At 43.9% G+C, this 16346-nt stretch overlaps 1 protein-coding gene across 3 annotated transcripts in view; it reads right to left on the reverse strand.

The window, feature by feature from the left end:
• Positions 1–1686: 1686 nt before the first annotated feature.
• LOC149312530 (tetraspanin-9-like) overlaps positions 1687–16346 on the reverse strand; it is a 269437-nt gene continuing 254777 nt past the window's right edge. For all 3 annotated transcript variants that reach the window (XM_089524804.1, XM_089524803.1, XM_089524802.1), the window contains one exon: positions 1687–2979. In XM_089524804.1, the coding sequence (XP_089380930.1) occupies positions 2908–2979 (72 nt within the window). In that variant the 3' untranslated portion in view covers positions 1687–2907. The remainder of the gene's footprint in view (positions 2980–16346) is intronic.

Here is a 16346-nt window from a genome sequence, read left to right on the forward strand (position 1 = left end):
TCATGGGCCGCAGAGACCAAAGCCGGTGGAGCGCTGGCCGGGCTAGCATGGGCGGAGGCTGGGGGAGCCGCCGAAAATGCAGAGGGGGCTGATGAGGGGCGAGGGTCCCCCTCCCGGATCTTCCCCTGAGCAATGGCGGAAGTTAGCCGGGATTCCCGGTTTTTCCTAGCCTGAGAGGACATGGACTTACACATCCCACAGGCCTTTGCATCGTGATCCCTTCCCAGGCAGAGAAGACATGACGAGTGGGGATCCTGAACCTTTCCCCCGCAAACGTCGCATTTCTTGAATGGAGGCGACATCCTATCAAAAATCGAGGTAAACAGTCCAGTGGTCGGCAAAACAAGGTCAACAATCCAATGGTCAAGACGGGGGGGAAGCAGAAAAAGGCAAATCCAAAAGACGGTCCGAGTCAAAAGCCAAAAGCAGTGATTCAAGAGCAAACTAGCGAGAGCAAAGTTCCAAACAGCAGCCAAGCGCGGCGGAAAAATGGAACTGGGGAAAAGAGCGGGAACCGGAGCTTTATAGAGGAGGGGCGGAGCTACCGCCAAAAAGTTTCTTATTGTTGCAAAGTGTACTTTGCCCAGTGATTCTAGACTATTCCGAACAGCACTGCGCAGGCACAGTAAAACCCATTTGTATGATTCGCAGAGACCACAAAGAAGAATTATAGTGTTATTATTCCACTTTAATTGCCATGGCTGCATCCTATGAAATCTGGGAATTGGTAGTTTAGGGAGGGGCACTTACAATCCTCAGCCAAAGTGCTCTAGTGCTTCACCATACTACAAATCCCAGGATTTCACAGGATGAAACCACAATCGTTAAAGTGGAATAATAGCACAATACTTGTGTAGTATGAATGGGCTCTTGCCCTATGGCTCTTATTTACTGGAAGACTCATGGACACTTGTACAAAAATCCCACTGATTTAATGATTATGACAGATGAAGCATACCTCATCTGAAAGTTGACATGCTACATCAGTCTTATATCACAATTTTTTTAAAGGTTGTAATTCCATTGGAAGGATGACTCCTTTCTCAATGACCAAGAAAATACATATGCTGGCATAGTAGGAGGTTACACCAGTGGGATGCAATTTATTGGTCAATGCAGAAGGAAACATCTGGTACTTCCTCGTGAAATTATACCAAGTTGTAACCTCCTGAGGTTTTATGGCACCAGTGTGTACACCTATGGCCACTTGAGTGAGGGGCTGCGAGGTATCATTTAGTCTGGGTGTTAGGAAAAAAGAAAAGCTGTTACCTTTCTGGACTTCCAGCATTCTCTCGAGGCCTGGGAGCTCCTCAGCTACTCATCAGCATGAAGGTGCCCCCCGCCCCAGTACCATAAAGTTGCATTGATCTGGAGGTGAAAGTGTATTAGTGGAGTTTTAGACTCCAGCAGCAGTGAACAGGATCTTGGTCAAAGTTAGGATTACCTACATTTAGAGGGAACAATTTTTTTGCAGGAGGTTCTGGGCGAATCTACTGATTGGAGGGATAAATCTTCAAAGCAAAGGTGTAATGGTCAACTTCTTCTGAGAGTAAGTAATTCTGTTGAAACACTGTAACTGTGGGTGACAGAACAATAACAATATATTTAATGAAGCTTAACCTATCCTCACTGAGAGCAGTGAATGAAACACAGACACTGTGGGCAGGCTCTGAGAGGATGGGTGGGTAAATTGAGCTCACAGGAGCAACTCATTTATTCATTTATTATTTATGTGACAGGTATCTCAGAAGCACAAACCTTGGTAACTGCTATTTTAAGAATCACTGAAGTGCCTTTTAGTTATGGAGCTACCTTTCATTCAGTTTTGGAGGGAACAGAAGGGTAAACCTTATCAGTAATCTATGCAGCATCAAATGTATGCAGTTCTAGTAGTGTTGTAAGAACACCAAGAATTAAGAAGTAGCACAGGAATGTTTGAGGGCTCTCAGTGTCTTTGCAGAGAATCAAAACCGTTCCACATATTTGCCACCAAACTACTCAGCAGCAAGCAGCAGCCAATTCTGGCATATACATGTTTGCTTCATTTACACATTGCATTACGCAGGTGTACATTTAAAGTCTTAACTGTATCTCTAAAAAGTCACATGTGCCCCATTTCAGAGTCTATCTTTATGATATCAGGGCTCAGCTGAAAGGATTATAATTAGTTTAACCTCATTGTACTGTTACATCTTCCTTTCTAGTTCTAAATAACAAAGTCTAAAAATGGCATCCTTTAAAAACTGCACAGTCGAACTTGGAGAAAAACATGAGAAAAGGAGGAAAGAAAACAGTAAAAAGTTATAAATCAGGCTACTAAATACACAATAAGATAGAAAAAGGTAATTACTCCCGCACCCCCCCAAAACTCAATCCAAGCAGCTCCAATAGGGCTCTCCATCTGAGTAGCTTTTTCAAATCTCCATGTATCATGTTGGGCAAAAGCAGTTTGTTGATCTACGAGAGGAACTTCAAATAACTCTTTTTAGAAGTTAAAACATATCTCAGTCAGGTTACCTTCATAAGTGTAATACAGATTAATATAGTAGCAACGCAATCCTATGCATGCCAACTTGAAAAGTAAGTCTCAGTTTTATAGAACTGATAGGACTGTATAGAATTACAGGCCATATAAGGTCAGTCCTTAAATAATGCTAGTTGTTGTTTAAACAGTGGATCTTGGAATTATTGTGATTTCTTTTCAGTAGCTTTCATCTCTTCTTTGGCAAAAATGGTGAATGAGAAGAAACAAAAAGTAAGTCCAGTTTTTAATCAGGTATGAAAAAGATGCTGTAGATTGACTGATGGGATGGAAGCCCAAGTAGGACAAAGCTTGATTCTTTTTTTCAGGGTGGTTTTCTTCCAATGGCAAGAGAGAAGTACTGTTGTGGTTAAAAATGCATTGTCTTAGGCATCGTATTTTTTACCAGTCCTGTGAATTTGTTGGAAGAGAGTCATGGAAAAAGCCATGCCCAGTATCTGGAAGAGACAAGAAATGAAAAACCATTAATACTTGGCTCCACAATGTGCTGCCATGTTTGATTTGGAATAATAGTTTCTCATTGCCAGTCACCAAAAACCTCTTATAGAACCGAGAAGGATTTATGATTTCATTATTATCTGAACCCACAGAAGTCACTGACAAAGTTTCAGCAGGACGACAGTAACTTCCACTCTATCATCTGACCATTCACAGAATAGGCTCACATTTTGCACACTAGGACATCTTATATCGGATTCCTAGGCTATTACAGTGTACGGAACTTGTATTTCCAATTTCTATCCAGAACATACCACAACTCCAGATCACTAAACAGATTTATTTTTATTGAATATAAACTCTCATGCAACAAGAGAACATTAAACATCCTTTAAAAATCAAAATATTTGTGTCTTTTGACCTGGCAGCTAAAAGGACTATGGGGGGATACAGACAGTCCAAAAGGGGAGCTTAGAGCTGCTCCCTTTTGGATCAGGGCTGTGGCAAACAGATGCTCGGCTCCAATCCAGCCATCTTCCGCTCCAAAAAGGAGCGGATAAGATCCACTCCTTTTGGGAGTGGAAAAAAGTCGCCTCTCCTTCCAAAGAGCTGGCTTTTCCCCTGGAAGAGCCAGCTCTGGGAAAAGTGGTATCTAAGTGCCACGCCTCCAAGCAGGAGATAAGCCAGTCTAGCTTCTCTCCTGCTTGGAGGCGTGTCATGTCATGTCTAAACACCATGCCCCAAGCCAGCCCCAAGAGGGCTCAAACAGGCTGTTTGCTCTGTTTCGGTCCTACATTTCAGGAAGCATTTTTAAATTGCTGGTAATTTAAAGGGGATTTGTTGAACTCTGTCTTTTTATATAAAGCCACATATGAATCAACCAAATTAGAATACACGCTATACCAGGGGTAGGCAACCTTTTTGACCCGGGGGCCGGGTTGCTGTCCCTCAGACAACTTGGGGGGGCCGAAGGAAAAAAAAATTTAAAAAAAATAATAAAAAAAAAATAAACAAACCGGGACAAATGTAGGACAAAAATTTAAAATGGAGGACACTTTTATAATTAAAAAAAATGGAGGACATGCAAAAAAATCTGCTGATTTTAAAAAAAATGTTAATATAAATACATGTTTCTGAGGCTTCTATAGACAATTGCCCCCCTTGCCTGCCTCTTGCCCCCACTTGCTCCTCCTTGCTCCCCTTGCCCGCCTCTTGCCCCCACTTGCTCCTCTTTGCCCCCCTTGCCCGCCTCTTGCCCCCACTTGCTCCTCCTTGCCCCCCTTGCCCGCCACTTGTCCCATGCGCAAAGGCCCTGCGCGGCTGTGCCAGCGGCCAGAGGCCCCCGTGCTTGTGCGGGAAGCCAAAGGCTGTGCGTGCCTGTGCCGGAGGCCAAAGGCCCCCGCTGCCTGCGCTGGCAGCCAGAGGCACTTTGCGCTTGCGCAGGAAGCCAAAGGCCCCCGCGGCAATCTGTGGCCGGGCCGGGGCTGGATCCTAGGCCTCAGCGGGCCGCATGCAGCCCGCGGGCCGTAGGTTGCCGACCCCTGCGTTATACAAATGAAAAATATGTCAATATAGCCTTCAGATTTCACACAACACTCCTTTTTCTTTTTAAATAAACTAAATTGTTTCTATTGGAGAATTGTTTCCTCAACAGGAAGAGTCTTAGACTGAATCTATACTGCAGAAAAATGCAGTTGATACCACTTTAACTGTCATGGCTCAATTCTGGGATTTGTAGTTTTATGAGATATTTAGCCTTCTCTGTCAGAGAGCTCTGATGCCACAACTAACTACAAATCATAGGATTCCATAGCACGGAGTCATGGCAGTTAAAACAGTGTCAAACTGCATTATTTCTGCAGTGTAGATTCAGCTTAGTAGGTTTAGAGAACTGCTTAGTCCAATTCTCTAGGTTTCAAAAAACTACTTTAGAGACAGTCTAATTGTGCAGGTCAATTGAGTATACTGTCAATTAACATTTTCTAGTTGAAGATAGTTTCTCATTGTTTGTGCTACTGACTCCCTGTTGGTGCTCTTGGACATCTCAGCAGCCTTCGATACCATCGACCATGGTATCCTTCTGGAACGCCTGAGAGAGCTGGGTATTGGCAGCACTGTGCTCCAGTGGCTCCGGTCCTACCTCACGGGCAGATTCCAGATGGTGAGGCTGGGGGACAGTTGCTCTTGTAAAAGAGAGCTGACATCTGGCGTCCTTCAGGGCGCCATTCTGTCCCCTATGGGACAGATCATTCGGAAACATGGAGCACAGGAAACAAAACAAAAGGAAGCCTCAATGGATGACAGAGAAAACTTTTCAAGCAGTTAATGACAGAAGAGAAGAAAAAGTAAAAGAGGAGAGAATCAGTGACAGAACCTTGAATGTTCAGAGACTTGTGTCCAGGTACAAAGAGAACTACTAAAATAAACAATGCAAGGACATAGAAAATAACAACAAAAAAGGTAGAACAAGAGGCCATTTCCACAAGATCTGAGAAATCAAAGGGAAATTTAAACCAAGAATCAGGATGTTCCATGACCAGCAGAGGAACACGTTACATGACCAAGTAGAAATAAAGACACCAAAGACAAAACACTGAAGAACAGTGGCGCGTTACAGACCGCTGAATTGTGGCGGTCTGCTGCTGGCGCCGTTTGCAGCGTCCGGGAGCCGCAGCTTCTAAACCACGGGACTCCCGGATGCTGCGAGGAAGGAGCGCGGAAATCGCGCTCCTTCCTGGGCCCCGGAAGTGGTGCCGCAAAGCGCAAGGTGCGCTTTCGCGGCGTCATTTCCGCCGCGACACGTCTGGACACTAGGCGTCCAAGACGTCAAAATGGCGGCGGCTGTGTGGAACGGCCACCGCCATTTGTTATGGACAGAGTCCGTAACAGGAGTAGGGGCGTCTAGAAGAGACGCCCTTTTTTTAAACTGGGACGTCCTAAGGACGTCCCAAATGGCGGTCTGTAACCTGCCTATATAAAAGAGATGAAAGAATGATAGATGCATTTAAGGAGGACTCATTTGAAGATAAATTCACCATTTTAGAAAATGAAATGGAAGCTGCACTCAGAGCACTTGGGAAAAATAAATACCCAGGAACAGCTGCCATACCAATAGAATTGCTTCAAGCTAGAGAGACTGAATCTACTCTAGTTCTAAGTGAAGTTTGTCAACAAATATGGAACACAAAATAATGGACTGGAAACACTATCTATTCCAAATCCCAAGAAAGGAAACACAGGAGATTGCTGTAAACACAGAACCATTCCATTAATTTTTCATGCAAGTAAACCCATGGTTGATATTGTACAACAAAGACTTTTACTATATAAGGAATGAGAACTGCTAGGTGTTTTCTGGGTTCTAGAAATAAAGAAGCATTAGGATCACATTGAAAACCTAAGTTGGATAATGGAGTGCACCAAGGAATTTCGGAAGAAAATCAGCCTATGCTGATTTTCATACCTGGCATAAAGGTGGCTCAAATGTCGCCGAAACGTCCTGAAAAGCTGGAGGAAGGGTGCGTGTCTGAACGCCAGGCACACTTCCTTAATCGTCATGGAAATGTGGCTCCCTCCTTTGTGTCCCTGAATTGTTCCTGGGGGTGGATTTCCTAATAACGCAAACTGCATTCATAGGAAATCCGGTCCCCTTGTGACAATTCAGGGATGCTAGAGGGAGCCACGTTTCCATGACAATTAAGGAAGCACACCTGGTATTCAGACACATGCACTTCCTCCACCTTTTCAGGACCTTTCACGGACCTTTGAGCCACCTTTATGCCAGGTATGAAAATCTTCAAAGCCTTTGATTGTGTAGATCATGAAAAATGATGCATGTCTGTTTTAAAGAAATGAGTGTGCCACAATATTTAATTGTCTTGAGTACATAACCTCAAGGACAAGAGGCTACCATCAGGATAGAATCCAGGGAAATAGAATGGTTTCTAATTGGGAAAGGTGTTAGACAAGGCTGTATTTTATCAACCTATCTGTTTAATATGTATGCTAAACATATTTATAAAGCAGGATTAACTCAGAGGAAGGAGGCATGGAAATTGGAGGAAGGAACATCAACAATTTAAGATATAAAGGACTTCAAGGTGAGAAAAAATGGTTGCCTCTGAGTGAGCTCTAGCTCTCAGGGATAGCAGTAGTGGGGGTCGCCAGCTGGGGAGAAAGACAGGGCCAAGAAAAATTCTCCCTAGATAAAGGTAGAATATAGAATTTGCTCCATTAGTCCCAGAAGACCCCGTTTCTCAGAATGGGACTGCCAGAAACAACAGTCAGTGTGAGTAGAGAGAGGAGGGGGAACATCCTGCCAGTGGAAACAAGCCATTTTTTAAATGGACACTCTGGCCTCAAGCAGATGGCTTAAAAGGTCTGTGCTGGCACCATGCCTCCACTTTTGGCAGCATTCGGGGTGTGTGTCATGTAAACACTAAGAAAATCACTAAGAAAAAAGCACTATTCTTAGCAAAAGTTTTAAAAGAATTTGTCTATGGATAGCAGAAGGGGAAATTTGTTTTTCTTAAAAAATAGAAATAAACAATAACATTTTTTTCACCATGAGAAAGTGGAAGGTGTTTGGTGCTGGGAGATGCAATAAAGCAGGGAGCGGCAACCCCTGGCCTGTGGGCTAGATCCGGCCCGCTGAGGCCTTGGGACTGGCTCCAGCCTGGTCTTGCCGCTGATTGCCGCCAGCACGGGGCAGTCGGCGGCAGGACCTCTTGCATGGAGCCTTTGGCCTCTCGCGCGAGCGGAGAAGCCTCTTGTGCGAGATGCCCTTCCGCTCGCATGAGGGGTCTGTAGGGGGCCCGCTGCGGTCGCCGAAGCCCTCCAGCAGGGCTCCAGGGGCCGCAGCGGGCCTGTAGGAGCCCCGCTGTGGTCACCGGAGCCCTCCAAGAGGGCTCCAGGGGCCGCAATGGGCCTTTAGGAGGCCCGCTGCGGTAGCCGGAGCCCTCCAGCATGGTTCAAGGGGCCGCAGCGCGCCTGTAGGAGGCCCGCTGCGGTCACCGGAGCCCTCCAGCAGGGTTCCAGGGACTGCAGTGGGCCTGTAGGAGGCCATGCAGCCCCAGGCCTCCCTCCGGAGAGAGAGGCCTGGGGCTGCAAAGGCCATGGAGGAGCCCAGGAGGCGGCAGGCCACTTCCACTAGCTTGTTCTCGGCCCATGCAGCCCCAGGCCTCCCTCTGGAGAGAGAAGCTTGGGGCTGCAAGGGCCATGGAGGAGCCCAGGAGGCGGCCTGCCCAAGCCCTTCCCTTTGGCCCTTGGAGCCCTTTTGGCCGAAGGGAAGAGCCGAAGGGAAGGGCCTGGGACAAGTGCCCAAGCCCTTTCCTTCGGCCTCCCTCCCCTTCTGCCGAAAGGGCCCCTTGGAGACCTTTCGGCCAAAGGGAAGGGCCTGGGAGGGTGGAAGCTCCACCCCTGGCATGCGGCCCCACCCCCTGAGGGTGGAAGCTCCCCCCTGGCTTTGGCCCCCCAGTTGTCTGAGGGACAGCAACCCGGCCCCCGGCTCAAAAAGTTTGCCTACCCCTGCAATAAAGGATTTGCTTATGTGACTTGGGGTATGTCTACACATGCCAAATGAACTGTTTCCCCACACCATCATTGAAACCTGTTTTCATGAATCAGGGCCAAAGCCCTGATTTTACTGAGGACTGCTTCATGATGGTGACTCTGTGTCAGGATTTAGATTAACCCTGCCATGATTTGTTTTTGAATGTTATAATTTTAGTTTGATGTTTTATATAAGTTATGTTATATCCTATTTGACTGAGACTTGAAGACTGAGTTTTGTGTTATGGGAGTTGCAGTTATGGGAGTGTATTAGATATTGAGGGGCAGTGTGTGTTGGGCTTTATATGAATTGCTAGTGGGGATATATAAGGGAAGTTAATATGGTTTTAGATTTTTTATTTGGTTGTGTTTAGCTATGTTATGTTTGGTTACATGGATTTAAATATGTTTGTTTTAAAGTTTATTTTATTGCTAGGTTAAATTGCTTATCAGAATGTTGTATTTGGGAATACTATGAACTGCTGTTTGATTGACTGTTAATAAAGAGTTGTGTTATTACAGTAAAAAAAAGATCATGAATGCCTACGCAGAGGATTAAAGAAATCAGTGATATATTAAGATTTTACAAAATTTTATAAGTTGATCAAGAATAGAAGAGATAACAGAAACATAATGGAGTTATTTTTTATAATGTCATATGGGTTTTATAAATAGATTAGAAATGTATGATTTGTATATGTTCAAATGTATTTGGGAAAAGTTTTAAAGCCTGTTTGTCATTTGAGTGAAACCAACTGCAGGGTGAATTCGTATGGTAAGTGAGATGATAACAACCCCAGAAAGGAATGCTGTAAAATGTTTGAAGGTCACTAACTGTTAATGAGGAAGAGGTTGCTGGGGAGGAGGAGGTCACTTCACATACTACAGAAGTAGATGGTTGGAAGAAAGTCAGACACAGAACTAGGAAAACCAGGGAACGTTCGGAGAGATTGCAGCTACAGAATCAATTTGAATCTCTGTCTGTTATCAGAGATGATGAGGAAGAGCAGCAGGGACAGACTTCAGGGACAGAGCAGGGGACCCTGGGAGTACCACCAAAGGAAACAGTCGCTGCTAAGCCTTGGAGGAGGTGTGTGGTGGTCGTGTGGGACTCCTTGCTGAGAGGCACTGAACCAGTGGTTTGTGGGCCTGACAATATGTCTCGGGAAGTGTGTGTCTCCCTGGGGCAAAGATCCATAATGTGACAGAGAGGCTGACAAGACTTGTCAAGCCCACTGACCATTACCCCTTTCTTTTGGTTCATGTGGGGACCAATGATACTGCAAGGCACAGCCTTCAGAATATCATAAGGGATTATGAGGCTTTGGGTAGGAAGTTGAAAGAGGTGGATGCACAGGTTGTCATCTCATCTCTTCTCCCAATCGAAGGGCATGGTCCAGGAAGGGAGAAGAAAATAGCGGATGTAAACAACTGGTGCCGCCAAGAATGGTTTGGATTCTTGGATCATGGACTGAGGTTCCATGAGGAAGGACTTCTGGCAAGGGATGGGTTGCATCTCATGCCAGTTGGCAGAAACGTTTTTGCCAACAGTCTTAAGAATTTGATCAGGAGGGATTTAAACTGAGTTATGTGGGGGAGGGAGACAGCAGGGATGGAGAAAATAGCCAAACTGTCATAGAGGGAACAAGACAAACAGTGCAAGGGCCCAACAGTGGGAGAAAAAAAATGTTTGCACAGGCAGCAAGTAAAGGGGACCCATGGTCTTAAATGTATCTACACTAATGCACAGAGTATGGGAAATAAGTAAGTTGAACTTGAACTCCTAGTACAACAAAGCAAATATGATATAATAGGCATCACTGAAACCTGGAGGGATGAGTCCCATAATTGGAATGTGGAAATAGAGAGGTATAACCTTTTTAAGAGAAATAGGCCAAACAGGAAAGGAGGAGGAATAGCACTATATGTCAGAGATATTTACACCAGTGAAGAGATCCAGGACATCAATACTGGTAGCCAGGTGGAGAGCATCTGGATAAAACTTAAAGGGGAGGGAAACAACAAGGATGTTATTGTGGGAGTCTACTACAGACCCCCAAGTCAGACGGAGGAACAACAGCAACAGTCAAAGATGCTGCAATACCCCAGAGGACAGGATCAAAATTCAAGATTACCTGAATAGACTAGAAAGCTGGGCCAAAGCTAACAAAATGAAATTCAACATGGAGAAATGTAATGTTAGGCCAGAAAAATGAAATGCACAGATATAGTATGGGCGTCACCTGGCTGAATGAAACTACAAGTGAAAGGGATCTGGGAGTCCAAGTAGACCACAAGTTGAACATGAGTCAACAGTGCGATGCAGCAGCTAAAAAGGCCAATGCAATTTTAGGCTGCATCAATAAAAGTATAGTGTCTAGCTCAAGAGAAGCAATAGTGCCACTATATTCTGCTCTGGTCAGGCCCCACCTGGAATACTGCGTCCAGTTCTGGGCACCACAATTTAAAAAGGATGTGGAGAAACTGGAGCATGCCCAAAGGAGAATGACTAAAATGGTGAAGGGTCTGGAAGCCATGCCCTATGAGGAACAACTTAGGGAGCTGGGGGTGTTTAGCCTGGAGAAGAGAAGGTTAAGAGGTGATATGATAGCCCTGTTTAAATATTTGAAGGGATTCATATTGAGGAGGGAGCAAGCTTGTTTTCTACTGCTCCAGAGAACAGGACCCAGAACAATGGATGCAAGCTACAGGAAGAGATTCCACCTCAACATTAGGAAGAACTTCCTGGCAGTAAGGGCTGTCCGACAGTGGAACAAACTCCCTCGGAGTGTAGTGGAATCTCCTTCTTTGGAGGTCTTTAAGCAGAGGCTGGATGGCCATCTGTCGGGGATGCTTTGATCTGGATTTCCTGCATGGCAGGGGGTTGGACTGGATGGCCCTATTCTCTAATTCTATGATTAAGCCCAGACTTTCTGGGGCAAAGCAGACAGGTAGTTTGGAGCGGCCTCTGTCCCTGTGGTCAGCCAGACATCTTAGTGACCAAATGCCCTGTTCTGAAAGTGGACTGCTGCCACGGTCCCAGATGGTCTGCCACCAAGGGGCGGCGTTTGGCCGCTCCTTTTGCCAGTGGCATCAGGTCACCTTAAACAGCCTCACAGCAGCTTCTGGCCATTCAAGGGGCATGTGTCATCTGTATGCCACACCTCTGAAGTGGCCGCACCTTTTGGTCCGTCTGTTTTTGGCCTCTGAGAACAAGGAGATAAAATTTTGTGTGTATTGCAAAGTTGTTTTGAGAAAGTGTTTTCCTGACAAACTGGGGGTGGGGACCATATTTCCAAGTGCCTTTTGATTTTGTGGGAAGTGGAATTAGAATTTGCTATTGTTTTATTTGATGTATGAATACTGGCTTGCCAGTCATGTCTAATGAGTCATACTAGCTGGATCTCTCTGTGCCTCCAATAAAGACTTTTCTGCTTATACCTGCCGAAGTCTTATTTGAGCAGGGAGGCTCTGTCCAGGTCCTGACAGTATGCTTTGAATCACTTCTGCCTTAAACTGCAGTAAAAAGATTTACTTTGTTCTCCAGATTTTCCAGGGAAATCCAGAACATTCTGGAGTAACACTGGACAGCTGTTTACATATGTGTCTTGATGTGTCACCTGGTGGTGCTGGCATATGTTGCTCCCTTTGAGGTCACAATGAGGCACCCAGCTATATGATGGATGTGGGATGCCTCATTTTAGACCTGAGAGAGAGCAAGTCACAGCAGCAATGGTGACACCAGGCACACAGTGATGTTTATCACACGGAGGTTTTTGCAGCTTTTTGCAGCTCTGATCTGACGTGACTGCAGGTCCAACGATGCGAATTCACATGATAACATGATGTATTATCACATGTGATTGCTTTCTATGGGGGGTTGTTCTGTGGGGCTTCCGCAGTGATTCCAAAGTGACTCCTCATTTTGGTGAATTTGGTAACAAGCGAATTCACAGAAATTGCTTCTAAGCTCACTTTGATTTCACTCCAAATTAGTCTGGTGAGGAATACAACTTTGCTTCCATCCCGGTACACCCCCCCAAACCTCCCACATTTCCCATGATGCTGTGCTGCAATTTTGCCCCAATTGCTTCCGTTGCTCGGAAGGGTAGATGACAGGGATGGAGGGAATGAAACAGGAGGCTGGGGGGAGAGGTGGGAGCAACGGAGGGGGCATCAAAGGCTGGGGTGAGCAACAAACTCCAATTCCCAGAATTCCATAGCCTCAAGCCAAGGACCCCACAACAAACTCCAACTCCCAGAATTCCATAGCACTGAGCCAGAACAGTGAAAGTGGAGTCAAACCGGATTATTTCCCCAGTGTGGATGCATCCTAAGATAAGGCAACTGTTACAAAGGGAAGGAGAGCATGGAAAATAATTATAATAAAAATTGTTTGAATAATAATAATAATAATAATAATAATAATAATAATAATAATATGTTTTTAAAACAACAACAACAACAACAACAACAACAACAACAACAACAACTTCTTAGTTTGCTGAGGCACCAGAGCTCTCTGGCAGAGAAGGCTCAATGTTTCAGGACATTACAGTTCTTAGAATTCCATAGCACTGAGCCAGGACAGTTAAAATAGAGTTAAACCAGATTATCTCCCCAGTGTGGATGCAACCTAAGAGAAGGCAACTGTTACAAAGGGAAGGAGAGTGGATTGGATTCAGGGAGGTGGTACTTTAGGGAGCATGGAGAATAATTATAATTAAAAACAAAACAAAAATGTTTTTAAAATAATAATAATAATAAATTATTAGTTTGCTGAGGCACCAGAGCTCTCTGGCAGAGAAGGCTCAATGTCTCATGACACTACAGTTCCCAGAATTCTATAGCACTGAGCCAGGACAGTTAAAGTGGAGTTTCACCGGATTATCTCCCCAGTGCTTATGCAACCTACAAGAAGGCAACTGTTACAAAGGGAAGGAGAGTGGATTAGATTCAGGGAGGTGGTACTATAGGGAGCATGGAGAGTATGGGAAACTGGATCATTTCTGCAATCCTCCAAAATGGGTCTCCTTCAGATTTACTTCCAAGTAAACCTGCAGTTTCTACACTGATTATTTAGCAGTGAAATTTTTTATTAACAACAACAACAACAATAATAATTCCTTAATAATAATAATAATAAATTGATGGGGGCTCTGACACGGAGGATAGATGTAGATGTGGCTGAAATGGATGAGGAGAATGACAGGAGGATGTAGATGTAGCTGAAATAGATGAGGAGAATGACAGGAGGATAGATGTAGATGTAGCTGAAATAGATGAGAAGAATGACAGGAGAATAGATCAGATGTGGCTAAAATAGATTAGGAGAATGACAAGAGAATAGATGTAGATGTGGCTGAAATGGATGGGGGCTCTGACACAGAGGACCCATTTGAATTTGGCTGCCAGGGATGGGAAAATAGAAGGGAGGAAGAAACGTGAAGCAGTCTTTCACGTGAGGCTAGCATTCACGTGAAAGTGGAACCAGGAAGTGGCTCCCTTCTTCATCCTGGAAGTGCAAAGGTTCACGTTCAGACCCCCACTGAGCATGTGCAAGGGTCTCAATTCGAATCGTTGAATCTGCATGGTATGCACTGGTGTGGTAATACAATTTGCACTCACTCCGCTTTGCGTGGATCCGCATCATGTGAATTGCCTTGGATTTGATTCCCCCTCGATTCGGAGGGGCAACCAGGTGTGATAAAACATGTGCGCTATAACGTGAGTTCACATAGCTGAACCAGGAGTCACCCCGGATATGAGCTGCAAAAACCTCTGTGTGATATACCCCACTGAGATGCACGTGTAGACAGTTTGTAAACTGCTAGCATCTAGTGAATACTAGGAGAAATGCTACCAGGGGACATTAGAAAAATAGCAGGCAAATATTTTTTATGGTTAAACACTGCCACCCAGTGCTAGAAATTTGAGCACTGAGGAAAAATTTCATTTGTGGGGCTGAGTTTTGTTTGTTTTTCAAAATGTTAAACAGAGCTGTAACCTATTAAAAAGATAAACAGTTGCTTCTGGGAAAGTATTTTAACCTTTTTTGAGAGAGGGGATGTGGGAGTATATGCGAGTGCCACAAAAAACTACCTTTGGAGCACACTTTGATCTAAAAGAAATCAAAATCAACCCAAACTATGAAGAAAAGACTATGTTATGAAGAAAGGATAATTTTTTTTAATATTTCAGCATTTAGCATTTTTTTCTTCTATGGATTTCACGGGATGTTTTCTAGTTTTTTTCTTTTCATATGTATGAAGCAACAATCAGATTATCTTTTTCATTATAATTTCATTTATTGTACACACATGCCAAAAATAAATAGATTATGGATTTCTACCTCCTAAGATAAAATGAATGGAGGAGGTAAGTCATTAATAACTGAACAAGTTAGGATGGCATGATATCAAATTTCTGCAGTGATGGTGGACTAGTATTCTTGGTTTAAAATATATTTCTTGAAATGGAGGTCAGTGAAATGGATGGCAGAAACATTGGTTGGATATAATAGATTGGAACACAGGTCTAAGTCCATCTTAGGGCCTTCTCTGCAACTGTGATGACAGCAAACCATTTCCCCCTTTGCCACCACTACTGCCAAGTGTCAGCCTAGGAGCTTAATGAGGACTATCAAACTGAACCATCACAGGTCTATGAATGACATTTTTACAAATAATTTTTTTTGGCATCCACTTCAAAGTAAATACCATATTTCTGACAAATTTAGGGATGTGTTCTGCTAAAATAAGATAGAATTAGGTCCTGTTGTCATGGATACTTTTCCATTTGCACAGCCAGAGGATGTTGATAAGCTCTTTCACCATGACACCAACTGACTGCTTTTTGGTCAGGGATTCAATGCTGGAAATATTTGGGACAGAAACCACCTTAGCGAGTGACTTGTGACAGAGAATGGAATGGAGAGAGTATGATCCTGTTGGCACTTCTGGACCTCTCAGTGGCTTTCAAGATCACTGAGCATGGTATCCTTCCAGATGCTCTCTCTGTGATAGGATCTGAGGTCATAATATGGCAGTGACTCCATTTTTATTTAGAAAAATCTTTACCTCCATATTTGTTTAATACCACTTTCATAATGTATTCTGAAGTGCCTGAGAATTACCACCTTGTCCTCTAATATTTTAAACACATACGTGAAACCATTCATTAAAATTATCTGGAGCAGATAGGAAACACATGACACTTCAAAGGTTGTGGGACTGCATTTGCCAGCATTCTTCATGCTATGATGGATAAACATAAACATGCTGAGAATTGCAATCCATCAATATCTGGAGGCCATATGATTCTTACACTCTAGGTTTGAGATGAATTATCCTTAAAATTGGAAAATGTGAAAGCCGACATCTCTTTTCCATCAACTAATCCCAAGAAGGTAATGGAAATTCTGAACAGACAGGTGTTTGGGGCAGTTCTTGTAGGAGTAGGATTAAAAAAAACCTGAAATGTAATTCAGATACAAAGTTAGGGCTAGGTGCATCAGGATATCTGCTTACATGCTTGAGAACTCCATTGCTAGAAGTTCCTTGACTTTGGAATTGCTGTCCTGAAGAAAGCTCACATAGCTCCCACGCTGTTATATTTTTGGCACCAGGCTGAGTTTTTTAATTCATTCAGGCACTACAGTTTTTTTTTCTTTTTAATAATAATCTATTATCTTAATACCTCTGATGTGCATTTTTGGTTCCTGTATGTCACGACAGTTTTAGTCTTTTTTTTAAAAAAAATGTGATCTATTAGATTGTTGTACTTGTGGTGTTGGGTTTTTTTTTAATGTTGTGCT

The sequence above is a fragment of the Sceloporus occidentalis genome, unplaced genomic scaffold (assembly GCF_023333645.1).
Source record: "Sceloporus occidentalis isolate IW3139 unplaced genomic scaffold, rSceOcc1.0.p SCAF_5, whole genome shotgun sequence".
In the NCBI taxonomy this organism is placed as follows: Eukaryota; Metazoa; Chordata; class Lepidosauria; order Squamata; family Phrynosomatidae; genus Sceloporus; species Sceloporus occidentalis.